The following is a 19,645-nucleotide window of genomic DNA, read 5'->3' as shown; positions in this document are numbered from 1 at the left end:
GGTGAGGCATTGGGACTTGGCTTGGAAGGGTGCCCTCCTGGTTGCTGCCACTTCACTTCTCAAGAAGGGATTCAAGAGCCAAGGGTCTCCTCACCTACCATTCCAGACAAAATTGGAATTCGAGAAATTATTCTGTTTACACAAAATGCATACAAAGCATGTCCCAGCTCTTCAGCCATTTCCCACTTGTTTAATATTTATGGGAGCTGATTATAAAACAAATTTATCACTTAAGCCTTTAGCCAAGTTTTAAGTGACTCAAATGTTTATGCTAAGTAGACAAGCAGCCTTCTGTGGTTTCCTCTTTCATAAACTTCAATTCCATTCAAAGGCAGGTATGTGAGAGACCGATCTGACCCCACAGAGTTTTTATACATTCAAACCATAATCTGACCAGAAAGTTATTTTTGTTCTTCTTACAAGGTATTTATTTCAGATGTTAATTGCTGCTGCTGTGTGTTTGTGTAACCCAGGGTGCATCATATTATGCAGGAGACAGAGGAGGAAAGTACATTTAAGGAGATTCTGATACAGAAGCTGCCAACTTGGTAGAATGAAGAACAGGTTTCTTTCTTATAGTTGGAAGTGGGAAAAGCTTCAAGTTAAATGATGAATTTCTCTTGCTTCCCAGCACCCTGGATATCCAAGCCTTCTGGTTCATTTACTAATGAAGATTAATTTACAATTTACATGCTAGAGCCATGTTTACTGCTCCAGTACACAGCCATCTATGCTTGCTGAAAGCTGATAGAAACAGTGCTAAAAATGTCTGTATCACTCAGGGTCCCTGCAGGAAAAAGATGGCATATTCAAACTGGACACCTGAAGGAACTTAATAATGGGGCTTTTTTTTTTTTTTTTTTTTAAACGATGACCGGTAAGGAGATCTTAACCCTTGACTTGGTGTTGTTAGCACCACGCTCACCCAGTGAGCTAACCGGCCATCCCTATATGGGATCCGAACCCGTGGCCTTGGTGTTATCAGCACCACACTCTCCCAAGTGAGCCATGGGCCGGCCCATAATGGGACTATTTATACAGCTTTGGGTAAGGTGCAGGGAGAGAAACAAGGGAGGGGAGCTAGTCACAGTAGGAGCCCCAGGGTGGAAGGGTCACTGTGAGGGACTAAAGTTTACTTGAACCCAGAGAGAACAGCTACTGGGAGAAAGTCCCTAACAGGAGTGGTGAGCTTAGGTAAAGGGACACAGCCAATCCAACATTTCCTTGGCCAACTAATGCAGGACACATAGGCAGATAAAGAAGGGTAGGGAATGAACCTGAAGGGCAGGTGGCAAATGCCCTGCACAGTATCTAACAGTTGGAAAAGAGTTTAAACAACAAAACCAACCAACCTTATGATTTAGCCATACAACAGAATACTAAGCCTTTTATTTTTTATTTCTTTACTTGCAGCTGGCCGGTAAGGGGAGAATACAAAACCTTTTAGAATGATGATCTGAATCCAGATTTTATTGACATTGCCAAGGTAAGATATCCATAACATGCAGTAACTAAGTAAGAAGAGCAAATTATATAAATCAGTAAATATACTGAGACCCCAAATCTGGATATATATCAAGTATTAACAGAGGCTGACTATGTGGAAAGGGATGCAGATGATTTTCCTACTCCTCATCTATATATTTTAAAAATTTTATTTATGTACATCTTCTCAGTTTAATTCCTATTATGCCTGAGGGATCATTAAGACAACAAAGAATGCTTTGACTTGACTGGAGAACACAGAAAATATCTACTGAAGCTTAGACTCAGATCTCCTCTGAGGCTGAGCACTTTTAAAGAAAAACTCTATTACTTCTTTGTTACCAAAAATACAATAGAAAATAAGGAGAATGCTAGTGTCACTAAAGGATACTATCTCAGAGGTTTACCTTAACCAGGCCAACTTTAAGAAGTCCTCTTGTCCAGGGTAATTCAACAAGGACCGCATTAACCAAATGTAAGGAGCAGTCTGTATTTGGAGACAATGACTCCTAAATCCATTAGATATTTCCCCCATAGTTCCCCAACTAAAGAACATCCCAAACAACCACCCAATCAAATAGCCACTGCTGGCCACTATGCAGAACAATACATTTGAAAAATAGTGGAGAGGGCTGCAGATATCTCTTTAAGCTCTCTTCTCCTGTCAGAGAGTTAGGGAGGAAGGCTCATAAATTTCTCAAAGAAGAATAATGGGGGCACCTGCCAGACATTCCCAGGCTGGCTGGGCTCTTCCATCTCTGGGGTGGGGCAGAGCTGTGCAGGAGGATCACCAGTTGAAGGGCTTGAACTCCACTGCTTCCCCGTCATTCTGCCACCACCAAACACCAAAGGGCCACTTGCAAAAAGCTCCACCTTTCTTAAGGTCTGCCGACAATCTAGGTCTCACTTTCCATTCTCCAAAGCTCCAGGCACAATAATAATATTAATATCTACCATTTAGTCAACACGCCAGGAACTGTGCTAGGCACTTAAACACATCCCTAACTGGTAAAACACTCTGAAACACAGATCTGACTGCCTCTATTTCATAAATAAAGACATTATCACTGAGACTCAGTGAGGCCACCTGCGCACCAAAGTGAAGTAGATGGTGGAGCTGGGGTGCAAGGCTGCATCTGCCGACTCCTAAGCCTGAGCCTGTCTACGACCTGCACTACCTTCTAGGAGTGGCCTGGCAGACTCATGCACAACTCCACCTGTGTTGGATCACAGCTGCCCAGGACCCCAGAGCCTTTTGAGTTCCCCAGGCCTCACTGTGAGGAGCTGAGCTGGGCCCAAGCTCCTTCAGAGCAGCTTTCCTCACCTCCTGGGGATCTAGTGATGACAAAAAAAATCAACAAGCACAGGATACGCAAAGCAGCCCTGAGGCACTAGTCAGGGGTAGGGTGGGGAGTAGCCATTAACTAATGAACTATTCTGGGCCGACCTGTGGCGCACTTGGGAGAGTGCGGCGCTGGGAGCGCAGCGACCCCCGCCGCGGGTTCGGATCCTATATAGGAATGGCCGGTGCACTCACTGGCTGAGTGCCCGTCACGAAAAAGACAAAAAAAAAAAAAAAAAAAAAAAGAAGATAAACTATTCTAAGAAAGCCTTACGAAGCCCTGGGTTTAGGGCCAATTGCTGAGGAAACACTTTTGAAGTTTCTCTTTAGATAGAGATATCCACAAAAAGCAAGTATAGTATGATTCAAAAACAATGTCAAAGAGTTACAAATAAAGAGCCCTGTTAATGTTTACTATGCAAGCAAAGCTCAATCTTCTGAATCCTTCCAATAAGACCTTAATTGCCTTTAAGTTTTTTCAAATTTACAATGTACCAGTACTTCAGCCACACAACAGAGGTGGCCCACAGACACCTAGACCTCAAACAGTTACTGGGCTCACTGTACCCACCTGCAAAGGTAATATCAGTACATGAACCTCCTTTCATTAAGATGCAAAGAGAAACTGGCTCATTAGCCTAAACAGCCAACTTCAATTAAGCTGAGCTTTGCCTTGATTATCTCATGTTTATTCTCCAGAAAGAAATGGTGGAGCCCATAAGACTGCCTGGCAATGCTACATGTTAACAGGTCATGAATATCCTATGAAGAATCACCCAGCACTCCTGACCTCTCAGGGTGGGATATGCGCAGGAGAAGGAGCCATAAAGAAGAGGTAATTCATTAGATTGGTAAAGCTGTCTTCCAGCCCATTTGAAGGATTCTGAGATACTGCCTTGGTATCAAATCAAGTTCTCATGTTCAAGGCCCTCACTGTCTGGTCCAAATCTCACTTTCTACCCTTATTTCTTATTCTTCCCTATACATACCCAACTCTACAGAAACCAAATGACCTGAGCTTTCCCAGCTCCAAGGCTTTGCTCCGATCCCACTTTCTCTCTGCCCATCATGCCCTTTCTTCATCCCACTAGCTTCAATCTGGTTTTAACCAACACACTTAGTTCTTTAATTCCATGTCAAGTTCCACTTCTCTGTGATCTCTCCTGAAACCCCTTCACGCCCCTCACACCTCCTGTCTCCACTCCCTGTCACCCACTGATGTTTTTCTGTCTTGACCTCTCCTGCCATTTCAGAGCATGTTGCACTCATCCTCACCCTACTCTCAAACGGCTTTATCCTATAGTTGACTGTAAATAAGCAAAACTCTGTTTTGAAAAACAAAGATAGAGCACACCTTCCCACAAACACATACTCTAGGGCCCCCCCCAGAGCTAACTCACTCATAGTGCTTTTCCATTAGTGGCCGGCATCTAGTACAAGTACACCAAATCTTTGTTTACTAAGCAATAAAAATCTTCTTTTGCACAGGATTCCTCTAACTCTGACCAGAGTCCTAAGCCTCATATCTAGAGATAACAGTGCTGGAGGAATTGCCCCCGCCCTGTTCCCACACTGGGAATGGAATTGGCTTTGGTTTACATAACTTTGCAGCTGCAACCCAAATACACTTGGGTAGAGCATTAAGTCTACAGATTGTTCAAATGGACATGTCAGCTGCACTGTTCCCCTCCTCTTGGAGAGCTAAATGTATCTCTTCACATCGTTCCTGGGAGACAGACCCAGTTCACTTCAAAAGCGGCTTCCTTCGAGCAAGAAGCTTGCAAGGGTGGCACTTTAACATTCCCAATGTGTTTACTAATCTTCGAGAAACACATTCTTCTGCCCAGTAAGACATGCCATAGGTCACTGAAAAATATTTGGGTACATATTTCCAACTATTCCATAACAATGGTTATGAAAGGAACCTGGGCCTCTGACTCCAAATGTTTTTTCCTCACTAATCTTTGTTTCCAGATCTGCCTAGCCCTCTGCCTCACTAACCCCGGAATGTGGGATGGGCAGGACACTTCTGCTGGGAGAGGCATTTGGTCTTCCAGGAGAACACAGCAGGAATAATCATGGAGGAGTGGGGAACAGAAAATCCACCTTCTGATCCCCTTTCAGCAGCTTCTCCCCAAGCCCTACCCCTCCCTTTCTGTCCCCCTCCAACCCCCTACAGCTAAGTCTGGATCTTCCCTCTTCCTCCCGAAGGACTCATAGGAAGTAATCTAGCTCTTCTCAAGCATCTTCAGGGTGAGCAGGATTCCCTCAACAGGGCTGATGGGATCCAGATAGTTCCAAACAGCATGTCACTTCTAGGAACTGCCCCTCCCTCAGCCCTGTTCTGCTGGGGCCTCCACCCTCACGTTTAACCATTAATGAACCTGTCCTCTATGACCCAGGCTCCCTGAGGCTTGCCTGCCTCATGGTTGTCTGAACCACACTGGTCACAGTGTGAAGGAACTAGGGCAAACTTGGCCTGGATCCTGGTCCCAGGAGTTGGCACACAGGGGAGCTGTGGTGGGCTGCAGCCAGCCTAGCTGTCTATGACATCACGTCGGCCTTACCTCATCCCACTCTGAAGCAAAGGAAGGTGACTTCTCCAGCCTCTTCTTCCCGATGCTACAGTTGGACAAGGACTCGCTCCGGCTTCCCATTGTAGCGTCCTCTGTGGGTGAACAGGTCAGGAGATCAGAGTCAGACTTGGACAAGCTGCGGCTGAGTTTGAGTTCAGCTTTGGGTTTGCTGGTGGGAGGGGCTCGGCTCCTGGCCCCACTCCGGTCTCCTTCTTCCTCAGCACCACCAGGGTGTGGAGATGATGTGAGAGTCAAAGTTTCAGGGTGTGACCGGCTGTTGGTGGTGGGCAGGCCTGCTGTGTAGCCCACTCTCTTGCTCTGGTCCAGGACACTGGGCTGGGGAGCTCCAGGAGTATGCAAGCCCCTCTCCTCCAGCTGCATGCTGACCTTGTGGCAGGTGCTTTGCAGGGGAGACCCTTCTGGATGGCTCCGGCTAGTGGCAGAGAGCAGCTGGAAAGGGTCCTGCCCCACCTCACACACTGGGGATGAGCCGTGAAGGAGACCTGAGAACTGCTCTGGGACCTGCCCGTCCTGCCCCTCTGCTGAGTCCTGGCTCCGGCTGCTGCTGCTTTGCCTGTGGTCTTGGAGTGGACAGAGAGACAGAGAAATAAAAAATTAAACGTGGCAAAAATCAACAAAGTTCCAATGCAGCTAGTGTACAGCAGAGCAGAGGAATTCAAAAACAGAGAGAGAGAGAGAGAAGCTGGATAGGCTGGGGAGAGGGAGAGAAAAAGAGAGAAGGAAAAAAAACAGTTTCGTATTGTTCCTAATGTTCAATTTGTACCCAAAGTCAGAGCATTTATGAAATTCCAAACACTGGTCTGATTAATGCTATCTGGCAGCCTTCCTTGTTGTTAGATTTCTGTTAACGTTAATGACTAGATCTTGCTATATAAGGCGAGAAGTGCTAACTATATCCTACAGAAAGGACACAAGTGAGGACAGAGTGAGTGAACACGGAGTAAAAGAGAGAGAAAGAAAGAGAGCGCCAGTGAGCAAGCACGAGCAAGCAAGACTCACTCCTGGAACATCTGATACATTTCCAGAAAGGCCAAAGTGTTATTTAGAGCCACCCGCCCTCCCTTCCTCTGGCAAGCAGCAACAGAGAAAAAAACAGAGGTCATGATCACAACCTGCAACTTCTGGAATTCCTTAACTGAAAGTGCAAAACAAAATAGCAGAGAAATCTCTGCTTCCTTCCTCAGAGGGGGCCATTCAAAGTTCCACCCTCATCCTTCCTTCCTCAGGGAGCACACTTTTTTTCTTTTTTTCTTTTTGAGAATGCGTGCATCTCACTCCTTCCAAAGCCTCCCAACTGCTCATATTTGTTTAAGTTTAACCTTAGTTGACCACTAAAAACAAAATGGTCTAATTCGTCAATGCCAGGAGACATTTGCAGTTCTCTTGAGACCTCCCTAACATCGTAGAAATCTGACACTACTAGCTCATGAGGCCAACTACTACTGTACATTCAAATACTCCTGCCCTAAAGTAGCATAAATAATTGAGCAAATAAGAATCTAACATCAGCACCACACTGGGACTTTCCCTGCACACACTCAGTCCCATTAAGATTTTAACTCACATCATCAGGGTAAATAACAACACTCTGTCCAGTACTAGCTCACATTTCAAAACTAGTATTTAACTTTACTTTCTCTATAAGTGGGATCTATGGTACATACACCAAGCAATTCCCTCATATGCCCAAAGCTCCTAAGAACTATTCATGAGATCAGAGACTCTTAGAACAAGAAGGGTCGAGTTCAACTATTTTTACAGATGAAGAATCTAAGGCCCACAGGCCTGTAGTGGTTTGTTCAAGGCAGGGCGGGGGGGTGGGAGGGAGAAGATTTTAACCTGGGAGTCTGTAAATCAGGTCCTGGCTGTGCTGCTCTCTAGCTGTGTGGCCTTGGCAGTGATTTCATCTTACTGGGCCTCAGTGTCTAGAATAAGTGGAGTAGACCACATGATCCTCAGAAATTCCTTTACTGTTATGACAGGGATGAGAAATCCAGGTCTCTCCCATGCCATGATGGCAAACTTCTCCCCCTTGGGGATGCTATGGAGCCCTGCCTGGGTACCTCTCCCATTGCTGCCTGCACAGCACCCACTATCCCTCACCAGTACGCCTGAAGCCCCAAGTTCCCTCTGGAAGCTAAGTTCCACAACTGAAAGGGTAGCCAGATGACTAGAGGTGAAAAATGAGCCACATTTTATAAACATGATGTACTAAATATAGTCTTCACTGCCCATGCACAATGCTAGTGTCCTCCAACAATGGTTCTAAGACAGCCTTTAAGGAAGGATCCCAACAACCAGCTCTCACAATGAGCCTGTTTCCCTGAGGTCTGAGCAGGCACATGGTTTCATCCAGCCACCCTCTCCAGAAAAGTGGTTTAGTTTCCAGTCTGTTCAGCTTTTGGCAAGTCTGCAGAGGCTGCAGAGGGGCCAGCCAATTAGCTCTACTTCATGGCTCTGATTACTTATCCACAGGAGCCCAGAAGTATAAACTTTGGCATCTTCCTCCTCTATACTTGACCACTATGGGACTTTCACACCCTCAGCTCATAAACCCTACATGCCAGAGGTCAGGTCCTGAGCAATGAACAAGCACTGAACAACTTGGCCCATTTCTCTAGGGAAGAAGAAATGCTGACTATATAAGAGTTCCATACGGCTTAACTGAGACCCCAGAAGGCCTTGACTTTGCAGCTATGAATATCACATATAACAATCAGCAGCTGGAACAAAGCTGCCCGGTGGTGTTGCATCGGGGGACCAAAGAGTAGATGATACATGACCATCTCAGGCCAACAGTACTTCCTAGAAGAGGCTGATGGGACAGCCAACCAGGCTGCAAAATTTGCCTGGGAAACCTCTGGGACTATATTCTAATGGCCAGCTTCCTACAGATCCTGGCCCAAGGTGCAATGTCCCTCTGACCACATTTGAACACAAGAGGATTCTGCTAACAGGAGCACAGACTTCTACTTTTTGCCATCAGCTTCCAGCTTCTTATTTAACAATTTGGGCAGCGGTGTGGGGGAACCAACAACAAAAGAAAAACACCACAGTCCAGAATTGGGAGCCAGCCTGGCTCATACTGCCTGGGTGGACCTCAGAACCCAGGCCACAGAGAATGTTCTGACTGCTGCTGTGGGACCTGACAATGAAGACCCTGTCAAGCAGCCACCCATTCATGCTAGCCATCAATGAAGAAAGAGAGACAGATGCCAAGAGCTCAATACCAGACAGATGCCAGAGGGAAGGAAGTGGGCAGAAAGAAGAAATGGAAACTTATGGAGGAAGGAAATATGCAGAGAGGAAGAATCTCTGAGGGTCACAATCCCCTTACAGAAACCACAATCCACCAATATTTTGTGGAGCATAAGAAATCATGGAAAGGAATTCTTATAATTTACATGATGTACCCAGGCAATTCCTAGGAAAGACACCTCGGTATCTGAAAAGCTTGTCAAGAGCTAAGAAGCTCAGGATCTTAATAAGTTGGTATTGTCTTTCCCATAAAAAACTATATCCAAGGCTAAGCTTGATTTCTTGGCAAATCAATGGGTAGGAAAGGAACTACTCAATGGTTTCTTCCTTCTGCAAAGTCAGGAACAATGTACGGTCTCTTAGGGACAAGGTGTTAACAATATAATATACTGATCAAAAGACAGATCATGAGCAAATTACTTAATTTCTTTGTGCCTTACTATTCTCATGTGTAATTTTGGGATCTTAATAGTATTTATTTCATAGGACTGTTATGAGAAATTATACATGTAAAGCATTTAGAACCATGGCTGGCACATGCCAAGCTCTCAATAGCTGTTAATAATTGTTATTATCCTCCATGCGGGATCCATTATATCATATTTTACTTGCAGATGAAACCAACTACTTCTCTGTTCCTCACAGGTCTACCACAAGGATCAATGTACATAAAAGTGCTTTGTAAGACATAAAGTCCTTTATAAGCAGCCATTACCTTCATCATCCTTACAACTCTTGACAGCAGAAGGAAGGGACAGAAGGTAACATGGTGAAAGGGAAACTCTGAGACAGGCCCCAGAACTGTCACTGTAACCACTCATTCCATCAATAAGCATGTACAAAGCATCTGCCTTCAGGGAGCAGCCAGGTGGTACAAAGATGAAGACACCAAGTCTGCCTCAACCAGCTGTTGGAAGAGACTGGCATATCAGAAGTAATTAGAAGGCAAAAATATATAGATGCTTTAAAAAAGGTATAAACCATATGCATGGAGAGCAGAAAGAAAAGTGATTAATCTGAATCAGGAAAGCTTCTCAGAAGAGGCAGCTTTGAGCTGGGCCTTGAAGGAAAAGTAAGGCCTTAGCAGGCTTAAAGGGAAGTAGAAATACATTAGAAAACGCAGACACACAAACCTCATGCCTAGGGACTAGTGGAGGCACAGAAGAGAACCCTCAGGCCTGAGGCCTTCCTTCTGATGGGCATCACTGTGCTCCCCACCATGGACCTACACTGCTTCCAAGAGTCCCCTCACACCACCCTCAGCCCTCCTCACAGTCTGCCCTTCTAGGAGAGAAAGAAGGAGGCAACAGCACACAGGGAGGGAGGGCTGTTCTTACTCTCCCCACACATCAAGGCCAGCTGCTCTACTGAATAGGGCACACCAGCGTGCTAATTCCCAATCCCATCAACTTCCGATCTTTATTCATTCTGAGTGTTCATTTTCCTTTTACCCTGTGAGCTGCTAAAGCAAGGGGTCTTCTGTGCTGCATTTTAATTACTATGATGATCCATAGGAATCTCTAGGGCTTTTGAATAATAACTTTTTAACATTTACACATTTTCAGTCACCTCTGCCCATTTAAATTAGGGCTGAAAAATGCAGCTCATGTGAGCAGTTGCTAACAAATCAATCCTCAGACCCAGAGGAGAAGGCTGGAATGCCCAGTTTCCCAGATTGTTCTGCTGTCTTTGTTCCATCAGAACCAGACTCTTTCAATTGCCAAGTCACTATGGCGAGCATCAGAAACCATGTATGTCCTGGGGAGAACTCCTAAGTACATGGCTGTTGTTAGAGGGTCACCATGCTTTTCCCAGAAGGAAGGTCCTGACTAGGATATGCATACATTTGCTGAAGATTGTGATCTGTTAAGACAAACAGATTAACAATCCATTCTAGTTCATAACAACCTGAGAAATAGGACAAGAGCTGGAGTGGGATTCAAGAGGCCCAAGTTGTAGTCCCAGTCCTGTAGCTTTTCCTCCCTGGGTCTCTTTATAAAATGAATAGCTTGGATGTACTCTCTAGGGCTTTGAGATTTAATATGGTCTGAATCTGTGACTTGATGACCTCTCTAAGGTTCCTTCCAGTTCTATGGTGTTAATAACATGAATAACAGCATGCTTCTGACAAAATGGTTTTAGCCTCGTGGTTAAAAGAATGAGCTTTAGATTTAGTGAGTCCAGGGCTTAAGTCCCAGCTCTAACACCTATCCTCTTCCTCCTCATCTATTAAACAGGAACAAAAATAGCTGCTACCCTGAAGAGATATCTTGAGATACGTAAGGACATAATCAGTGTAAATGAACTCAGCAATGGTGGCTGGCCCATAGAAAACATTTGGTAAACAGTAGCTACTATCATTATCATCATTTTTCATTTACAACCATTTCTGAACTCTTAGCTCATCATGCTAATGCTGCACACAGAGGTTGGTTTCCTTTCTCCAGACTCCTCCAAGAAGACTTTTTTTCTGAGAGGCCCTGTAAACCAGGCAGGCTAAACTCAAATGCCAGGGAAGGTCAGTAGGCTTGGAGGCTCGGTTCAGGGCAACATGTAACGGCATGGTAGAGAGTCTTCAGACTAGGACCTATTGGTAATTATCTTGGCGTGTGTAGGTACAGCCCAGCTTTGGGATTTCAGACTGTTATGTTGACTTGGTCTTGATTACCTTGTTACCTTACGTCTCCCCCATTTCCTTAAACACCTCCTGAAGAGTCTGTTCACTGCATACCATTGGACTTCTGGCTCTCCAAAATTCCCTATTTTTCAATATGCCAGCTTTGCCTGGATCAGTTTCCAACCAGCCATGATATCTAACATGACTAATTTAACAGCACATTTGCTGTCTTTGTTTCCCTTGATCTTCTGCCAGTTCCTGTACTGGGTATTCAAAGCCATTTGTTTCCTCTTCTCCAGTTGCTGGAACGTTGAGCCCTTTTAAATACTCAAGAAACAACTGACTGAGTCCTCTACAAATTCATCTAACTCAGCTGGCTTTCAACAGCTACCCTTTATTACGTACTAGTCATTTTGTACCACGCACTATGCTAAGCATTTTCTCTTTAGTATTCACAACAAGGCTGGCTGGTTAGCTTAGTTGGTTAGAGCGTGGTATTTATAACACCTAGGTCTAAATGTTCGGATCCTTGTACCAGTCAGTGCCAAAAAAAAAAAAAATCACAATAACCATGAGGTAAGAATTAGTATCCCTGCTTCACTTATAGAAACTGCAACTTAAGGAGGTTAAATGATTCCCTCAAGGTCACCAACCAATAACTGATAGAGCAAGAATTCAAAACATGCCTGATTACCAGGCCCAGTCATCCCTTTATTCATCTCTTGCAAACTATACCACCATAGATCAATTCTCCATCTCTTCTTGCTCTTTTCGAATGATCATCTTTGTCCACAGCACCTGTACTCTTGGAGGATAATCACAGCAATTTCCTTAGAAGACTTAGATCAGGCAAATGTCCCTAACTATTCTCAACAATATGTCAACATTTTAGAGGTAATTTCATCTCTTCCCACCTACCTCAGAGAAGTTATCTCCCCATCTAGGATTTACCAATGGACTTCTAATTGCCTAACCCTTTTCCTAGTCTTCATCCTAGCTCTTTCTATATCACTGGATGCTGTTTACCACCTGACCCCAGTACCCACTCTCCCCTTCTTCCTTGGTTATGGGATTTTTAGATAGGTTCAAAGCCAACTAAAATACAGACTACATTTCCCATCTCCTTTGTAGCTAAGTATAACCACATGATCAAGTTCTGGTCAATGGGTTATAGGTGAAAGCGGTATGTACAACTTTGGGGAACTGTCTTTAAAGAGACTTTCTCCCCTTCCTTCCTGATGGCTTGAACTTGACTGGCCATCTTGAACCATGAGACGGCAGAAGGAGACTGGGTCCTTGATGATCACGAACTGCCATCCAGTCCTGCACTCCTGGACTTCTATGTTGTTAAGCTGCAGTTATTTTGGGTTTTCTGTCACATTCAGCCTTGTCTTCTAGGATATTGCATTCTTATAGTTATCTTCCTATGTTTCTTTCCTCTTGTGCCTCTAAATATAAGCCCTATTCTTGATCTCTTCAATCTTTTAGTCTTTCTCTCAGCAATTGGTTGCTTCTCTTTTATATTAACCATTAACTCAACTTGGATGAATCATGAATCTGTATTTCTAATCTTAATATCACATCTCCAAGTGTTTATGAAGTATCTTTACCTGGATGTTCTCCTGGTACCTAAAACACCTCAAATTTAGGGGCTGGCCTGTGGCTCACTTGGGAGAGTGTGGTGCTGATAACACCAAGGCCACAGGTTTGGATCCCTATATAGGGATGGCCGGTTAGTTCACTTGGGACAGGGTGGTGCTAACAACACCAAGTCAAGGGTTAAGATCCCCTTACTGGTCAACTTTTAAATAAATAAATAAATAAATAAATAAATAACACCTCAAATTTAGCATACTCAAAACTGAACATAACATTTCCCCTCAAACATGCCCCTCCCTCAATTCACAATTGCTATTAGTTGTACAACATTTCCTCAAATAACCAAGCTCAGAACCTCAGAATCATCCTCAATACCCTCATTCTTCCACATTTTGTTGTATGGTCCTGTTATTTCTATTTCCTCAGTACCTCTTCCATCCACACCTTCCCTTCCTATCATTTCCCACTGTCCCCCTAAGTATGCACTCTAATTACCTTCAAGAGACTCCTTGAAGCCTCTTGACTTTAGGGTATCCCTGCGTCCAATCTCTCCCAATCTAAGCAATATAAGACTCCACAGTTATACATTCTTTTTGTTTTCTTTTCTTTTCTTTTTGGTGGCTGGTTGGTTGGTACAGGGATCTAAACCTTTCAAGTTGGTGTGATAACACCATGCTCTAAACAACTGAGCTAATTGGCCAGCCCCCAATTACACATTCTTAAAGGGTGGCGCCTATCCTGTCACACTACTCAAAAAGCTTCAATAACACTGCACTGTCTCTGTAATAAAGACTGACATTCAAGATCCCATACTCTATGACAAGTTCCCTTTGTTCCAGCCAAACAGGATTACTTACCATTCTCTAAACATGCTCTCTATCTTCTCCCATTATCTTACTGCTGTTTATGCCACTCCTCCTACCTGGAACGACCTGTCCTTCCTCCTTACTTCTGCCTATCAAGTATAATTCTCTATTTTAAGGTTCAGCTCAAATGCTACTTCCTTCATGAAGCCATTCCTTATCTCTTACACTGACAAAATTTATCCCTCTTTTGAACACCAAAATTACTTTAATGTTACTTTTATACAAATTTAACATATTCTGCTCTCTTTCAATTATTTCACATATGTCCATGTGTACATATGTATATGAAAGGCTGTCAATACATCTTGTGGAAGAAAATTTAGATGCGTAGTTCACAAAGCTTGGACTTGTTCTATAATGGGAAAAAAAAGTGAACTTTTCCTATTCAGAAAAATAAGTTTCCTATTCAGAAAAAAAAACAGCAGGGCTTTTGGCAGGAGCTCCTCCAATGCAAAAAGGTGAGAGAAGAGGAAGTTGCTGAAGACAAGGTATATTAGTCCATTTTTGTTGCTTATAACAAAATACTTGGAACTGGGTAATTTATAAAGAAAATGAAATTTATTGCTTCCAGTATCTGAGGCTGGGAAGCCCAAAGTTCATTTGGTGGTGACAACAGTGACCCAGGGGTCTCAAATTGCAAGATGGCGGAAGCAGAGAGAGCAGAGAGCGAGAGAAAGACAGACTCTCCTCTTCTTTTAAAGCCCTCGAATCACGCCCCTGACCACCACTTTTAATCCATTCACTACAGCATGGTCCTACAATCCAATCACCTCTTCAAGGCTCCACCTTTCAATTACCATAATAGGATTTCCCACCCTCTTAACAGTCACAGTGGGGGCTAAGTTTCTAATACATAAAACTTGGGGGATACAATTTAAGTTTCAGGGAATTTGGGGGGGACATAATTCAACCATACATAAGGCTTAATTGTTAAACTGTCTCATTTACATTTTTTGCCTTCGGAAAAAGCATCCAAACTTACTCCTTGGCATCTACCTTGAAAAGCTAGCCTGGACTTCCAGGTAAAGATAATAGATTGGACACAGCTACCTACCTTCTCTTCTGCCTGAAATCTCACTGAACCAACAGTAAAAGCGGGACTGTAGATGGGAGCAAACCTAAAAAAACAGGCCTAAACTGGCAAAGGGAAAAGTCAAGATTCACACTGTAGAATTCCCCAAAAGCTCAGGAATTGGCAGTACTCTGATGGGGGAGTAGAGGGAGAAGCTAAAATAACAGTTTCCGCTCTTTTAAAAGGATTAAGGTCTTCATACTCAAGCACAAACTGCACCCAAACCCAAATGTAAAGTTCTCAGGAATACTGATTTACATATCTAAAAAACCTCAGAAGCGTAGTTGCAAGCCAGAGTCCACATGTATCACTGTCTTCAGATAATCATTCATCATTGTCCTAAGCTAAGTAACCTCTTCACCTGGACCCAAGCATTTTGAGTGGATGCTGCAAAAAAGCACCACAGAGAACAATATGACTTTTAGAGTGTTTGGCTACCCATTTGCTATCAAACCTGGAAAGTTATCCACTGATTCTCTAAGTGGTAATATGTCCAGAATGTCCAGTGAGCAGAGTCAAATACTAAAGAGAAATAAATGACTAAGTCATACAAAACTGGAAACTGTTTGCAGTTGTACTTGCTCCATATAATGATTTCAGAAGAATTTTTCTACATTTGAAACAACTTTAATAACTGGAGTACCCAACTGGATAAAACTATCATAAAACCATGTAGGCCTAGTGCCTTTTTGAGGGATGGGTTTCCTTTGTGGATCTACTAAAGCTTTCTAGTTCTGTAAGTTTTTGTCATTTTTACAGGCAAAAATGGCATTTCTGGGTAGGAAAATTCTTCATTGTGAAAGATTGTCCTGCATGGTGCAGAATGTTTAGCATTTCTGGTCACCAGACAGTAAATGCCAGTAGCAACCCCACCTCAACCAGTCATTGTGATGGACCAAAAACTCTCCCAGACAGTTCTAAATGCTGCTGGGGGGATGGCAGCTACTCTAACCACATAAAATTTATTCCTATATGTTCTCTTATTATTAATCTTTTAAATCTCTGAATTTGCTAATAAAAATAAACAAATAAATAGAAAAAAAGATACAACAATCACAATAATTCCTTGAACTTGTTAAAAGAACAAAACAGATATGATGTTGATGGGGGTGGGAAACAGGGACAGAGAGGAGAGAAATGGAGGAAGTGGTAAAGGGCCATGAAAATCAACTACATTGTATAATGATAAATAAAATAAAATAAATAAATAAATCTCTGAATTTGTGGTTATATATTCTTTATATAACGGTTTTTTTTTTTCCCTTGATAAGAACTATCAGAGATCTTTTTAAAAAAGCAAACAAATTTTCATTTTAATAATGAAGTCTATTTCTTTTTGTTTTTTTAATTTCATTATTTCTGCTTTACTTTCTTTCTTTCCTAAACCATAGTATAACATACATACTATAGAGTATGTGAAGCATACTTTCTGCTTTTAACTTTATTAATTCTTCTCTGCTACTTCTTTGTTCATTTCATGGTTTTTTTGGGTACCTGGCCAGTATGGGGATCTGCTACCTTCTTTTGGCTAAGTTTCTTTCTTTCTGTTTTTTTTTTTTAAATGATGACCGGTAAGGGGATCTTAACCCTTGACTTGGTGTTGTTAGCACCACGCTCAGCCAGTGAGCGAACCGGCCATCCATATATGGGGTCCGAACCCGTGGTCTTGGTGTTATCAGCACCACACTCTCCCAAGTGAGCCACGGGCCGGCCCTTGGTTAAGTTTCAATCTTTTCCTTTTTAAACAAATAAATTTAAGAATATAAACTTTCCTCTGAGTACCACTTTGGTCAAATATTATAAGTATTTACATAAAGTGTTTCCAATATCATTAATTTCTATGTAGAAAAATACAAAGAAAAAAGGCAACTCACAGACTAAAATATGTAACACTAATCAATAAGATAAGGTGTTCCATTTCACTAGATTAAGCAACTGCCAATTTCAAAAGACACTTTTGTGTATCATGGTGAAAAACGTGAAAGAGTAATAATATGCCATGCTGGTAAAGGTATGGGGAAAAGAGTGTGCTCCTTTGTCATTAAGGGAGGGCAATTTAACTCCATCAGTTAGATCTAGACGTGGACATATACTCTGACCTGGTAATTCTACTTTCCATCAATGTCTTTCAGAGAACTACACTTATATGTGTACAGAACGTCCACACAGCATAATTTATAACAGAGAAATACTGGAGACAACTTAAACACCATCAACTGGAGAATGGAAAAATGAGTTATGGGATATTTAATAGCCATTAAAAAATAAGTAGATTTTAAGAACCAAGACAAAACTGTATCCATGATAAATACAAAAAACAAGTTCACAAAACAGTATGTAAAATATTATCCCATGGTTGTTTAAATACAAACAAAAGAATTTCACAATGTCACTGCTATGGATTGAATGTTCCCCCCAAACTCATTGAAGCTTAAATTGTGTCTTCCAAAGTTCCGGGTATTGGAAACTTGGCCCCCACTGTGACAGTTGCGAGGGTGAGAAATTCTATTATGGTAATTGAAAGGTGGGGCCTTGAAGAGGTGATTAGATTGTAGGACCATGCCCTAATGAATGGATTAATAATGGTGGTCAGGGGTGTGGTTCTGAGGGCTTTAAAAGGAGAGCATGTAAGTCTTTCTCTCTCTGCTCTATCATTTTCTGCCATATGAGACCTCTGCATTGCTGTAAAGCTACCACCAAAGAAGACCCTCACCAGACGTGTTCCCTGACTGTGGACTTCCCAGCCTCAGAAACTGTAAGCAACAAATTCCTTTTTCTTGTAATCACCCAGTTCCAAGTAGTCTGCTATAAGCAACACAAGTGGACTAATACAGAAAACTGGTACCAGAGAAGCAGGGTGTTGCTTATAACAAATACTTGAAAATGTGGAAGTGGCTTTGGAACTGTGTATTGAGGAGAGGCTGGAAGAATTTGGAGGAACAGGCTAGGAAAAGCCTAGAGTTTAAAGTGTTTCAGAGACTGGTTAAATGGCAGTGAGCAAAATGCTCATAGAAATATGGACAGTAAAGGCCATTCTGAGAAGATCTCAGATGCGAATGAGAAGGAATTTATTGGAAATTAGGGCAAAGATCACCTTTTATGAACTGGCAAAGAACCTGGCTGCATTCTCTTTATGCCCCCAAGTTTTATGGAATGTGGAACTTCAAGGTGCTGACCCAGGGTATGTGGTGGAAGAAATTTCTGAACAGCAAAGCATTTAGGAAGTTACATGGCTACTTGCAACAGCCTACACTGAGTTATAGCAGCAAAAGCATGACATAAAGCCAAATTTATAATTAAAAGGAAAGGAGAGTGTAAAGATTTGGAAAATTTGCAGCCTGGCCATGCGGTAGAGAAGCGGAGAGCATTTTCAGGAAAACAATTCAATGATGTAGCCCAGCAACCCTTTGCTATTAGATTAGTACAGAAGAAAGGGAATATCTAGAGAAGGGAAAAAAGACCTTGAGGGCATTTCAGAGATCTTGGAGGCTGCATCTTCCGTTACAAGCCCAGAAGCCTAGGGAGACAGAATGGTCTTGGAGAACAGGCTTGAGGAGCCCTCCATGGGTTCACTGCCCAGGACCAACTTGGGATGCTGCTCCCCACACAAGCACCTGACTGCTTCAGCTACTCCAGCCATGGCTAAATTGGCCCCAGGTGTGGTGGACCCACAGCTTTGGAAAATACAAGCCAGAAGAAGCCTTGGCGGCATCCACATAGTGTTAGGTCTGCAGGCTTACAGAATGCCAGAGCTGTGGAGGCTTCCAAGCCTCTACCCTCATTTCAACGGATGTATAGAAAAGCTGGAGGGCCCAGGAAGAGATCTGTCTCAGGGGTGGAGTCACCACATAGAGCCTTTGCTACAGCAATGCTGAACAGAAATGTGGGTTCAGAGTTGCAGCAGAAAAACCCCACCAGTGCCATGCTTAGTAGAGTCATGAGAGCAGGGCCACCATAGAGACCCCAGACCTATGGAACTACCAGAGTGCATCTCCAGCCTGTGAGAGCTAAAGCATCACCTGAAACCAGGAAAAATACAGGAGCAGAGCTGCCTGAGGACTTGGGGACCAAACCACCACACCAGCATGCAGAGGACGTTGAACATGGAGTCAAGGTACATCATTTGCCAACTTTAAGATTCTACATCTGCTCTGCTGGGTTTTGGACTTGTTTGGGACCTGTTACTCCTTCTTTTGCCCTATTTCACCCTTTTTGAATGGGAATATGTACCCTGTGCTTGTCCCACCATTGTATCTTGGAAGTAGATAACCTGTTTTGATTTCACAGATGGGACTTTGAACTTTGGACTTTTGAGCTGATACCAGTTAAGACTTTGGGAATGAAATGAACATATTTGTATGTGAAAAGGACATGATTCTGGGGGACCAGGGGTGGAATGCTGTGGATTAAATGTCCCCCCAAACTCACTGAAGCTTAAATTGTGTCCCCCAAAGTTCCAGGTATTGGAAACTTGGCCCCCACTGTGACTGTTTGAAGGGCAGGAAATCCTATTATGGTAATTGAAAGGTGGGGCCTTGAAGAGGTGATTAGATTACAGGACCATGCCTTAGTGAATGGATTAATAATGTGGTCAGTGGCATGGTTCTGAGGGTTTTAAAAGGAGAGCATGTGAGAATCTCTCTCTGCTCCGTCATTTTCTGCTATGTGATACCCCTACATTGCTGTAAAGTCACTACCAAAGAAGACCCTCATCAGATGTGTTCCCTGGGCTTTGGATTTCCCATCCTCTGAAACTGTAAACAATAAATTTTGTTTTCTTATAAATTACCCAGTTCCAGGTATTTTGTT

The 19,645-nt window shown here is 43.0% G+C and overlaps 1 protein-coding gene across 10 annotated transcripts in view; it reads right to left on the bottom strand.

Moving 5' to 3' along the window:
- The window catches only part of ANKS1A (ankyrin repeat and sterile alpha motif domain containing 1A), a 188,341-nt gene that overhangs the window by 65,486 nt on the left and 103,210 nt on the right, over positions 1-19,645 (bottom strand). For all 10 annotated transcript variants that reach the window (XM_063097298.1, XM_063097296.1, XM_063097291.1 and 7 more), the window contains one exon: positions 5,395-5,984. In XM_063097298.1, coding sequence (XP_062953368.1) covers positions 5,395-5,984 — 590 coding nt within the window. The remainder of the gene's footprint in view (positions 1-5,394; positions 5,985-19,645) is intronic.

The sequence above is a fragment of the Cynocephalus volans genome, chromosome 5 (assembly GCF_027409185.1).
Source record: "Cynocephalus volans isolate mCynVol1 chromosome 5, mCynVol1.pri, whole genome shotgun sequence".
Taxonomy (NCBI): Eukaryota; Metazoa; Chordata; class Mammalia; order Dermoptera; family Cynocephalidae; genus Cynocephalus; species Cynocephalus volans.
This window is presented reverse-complemented; position numbering and strand designations above follow the sequence as displayed.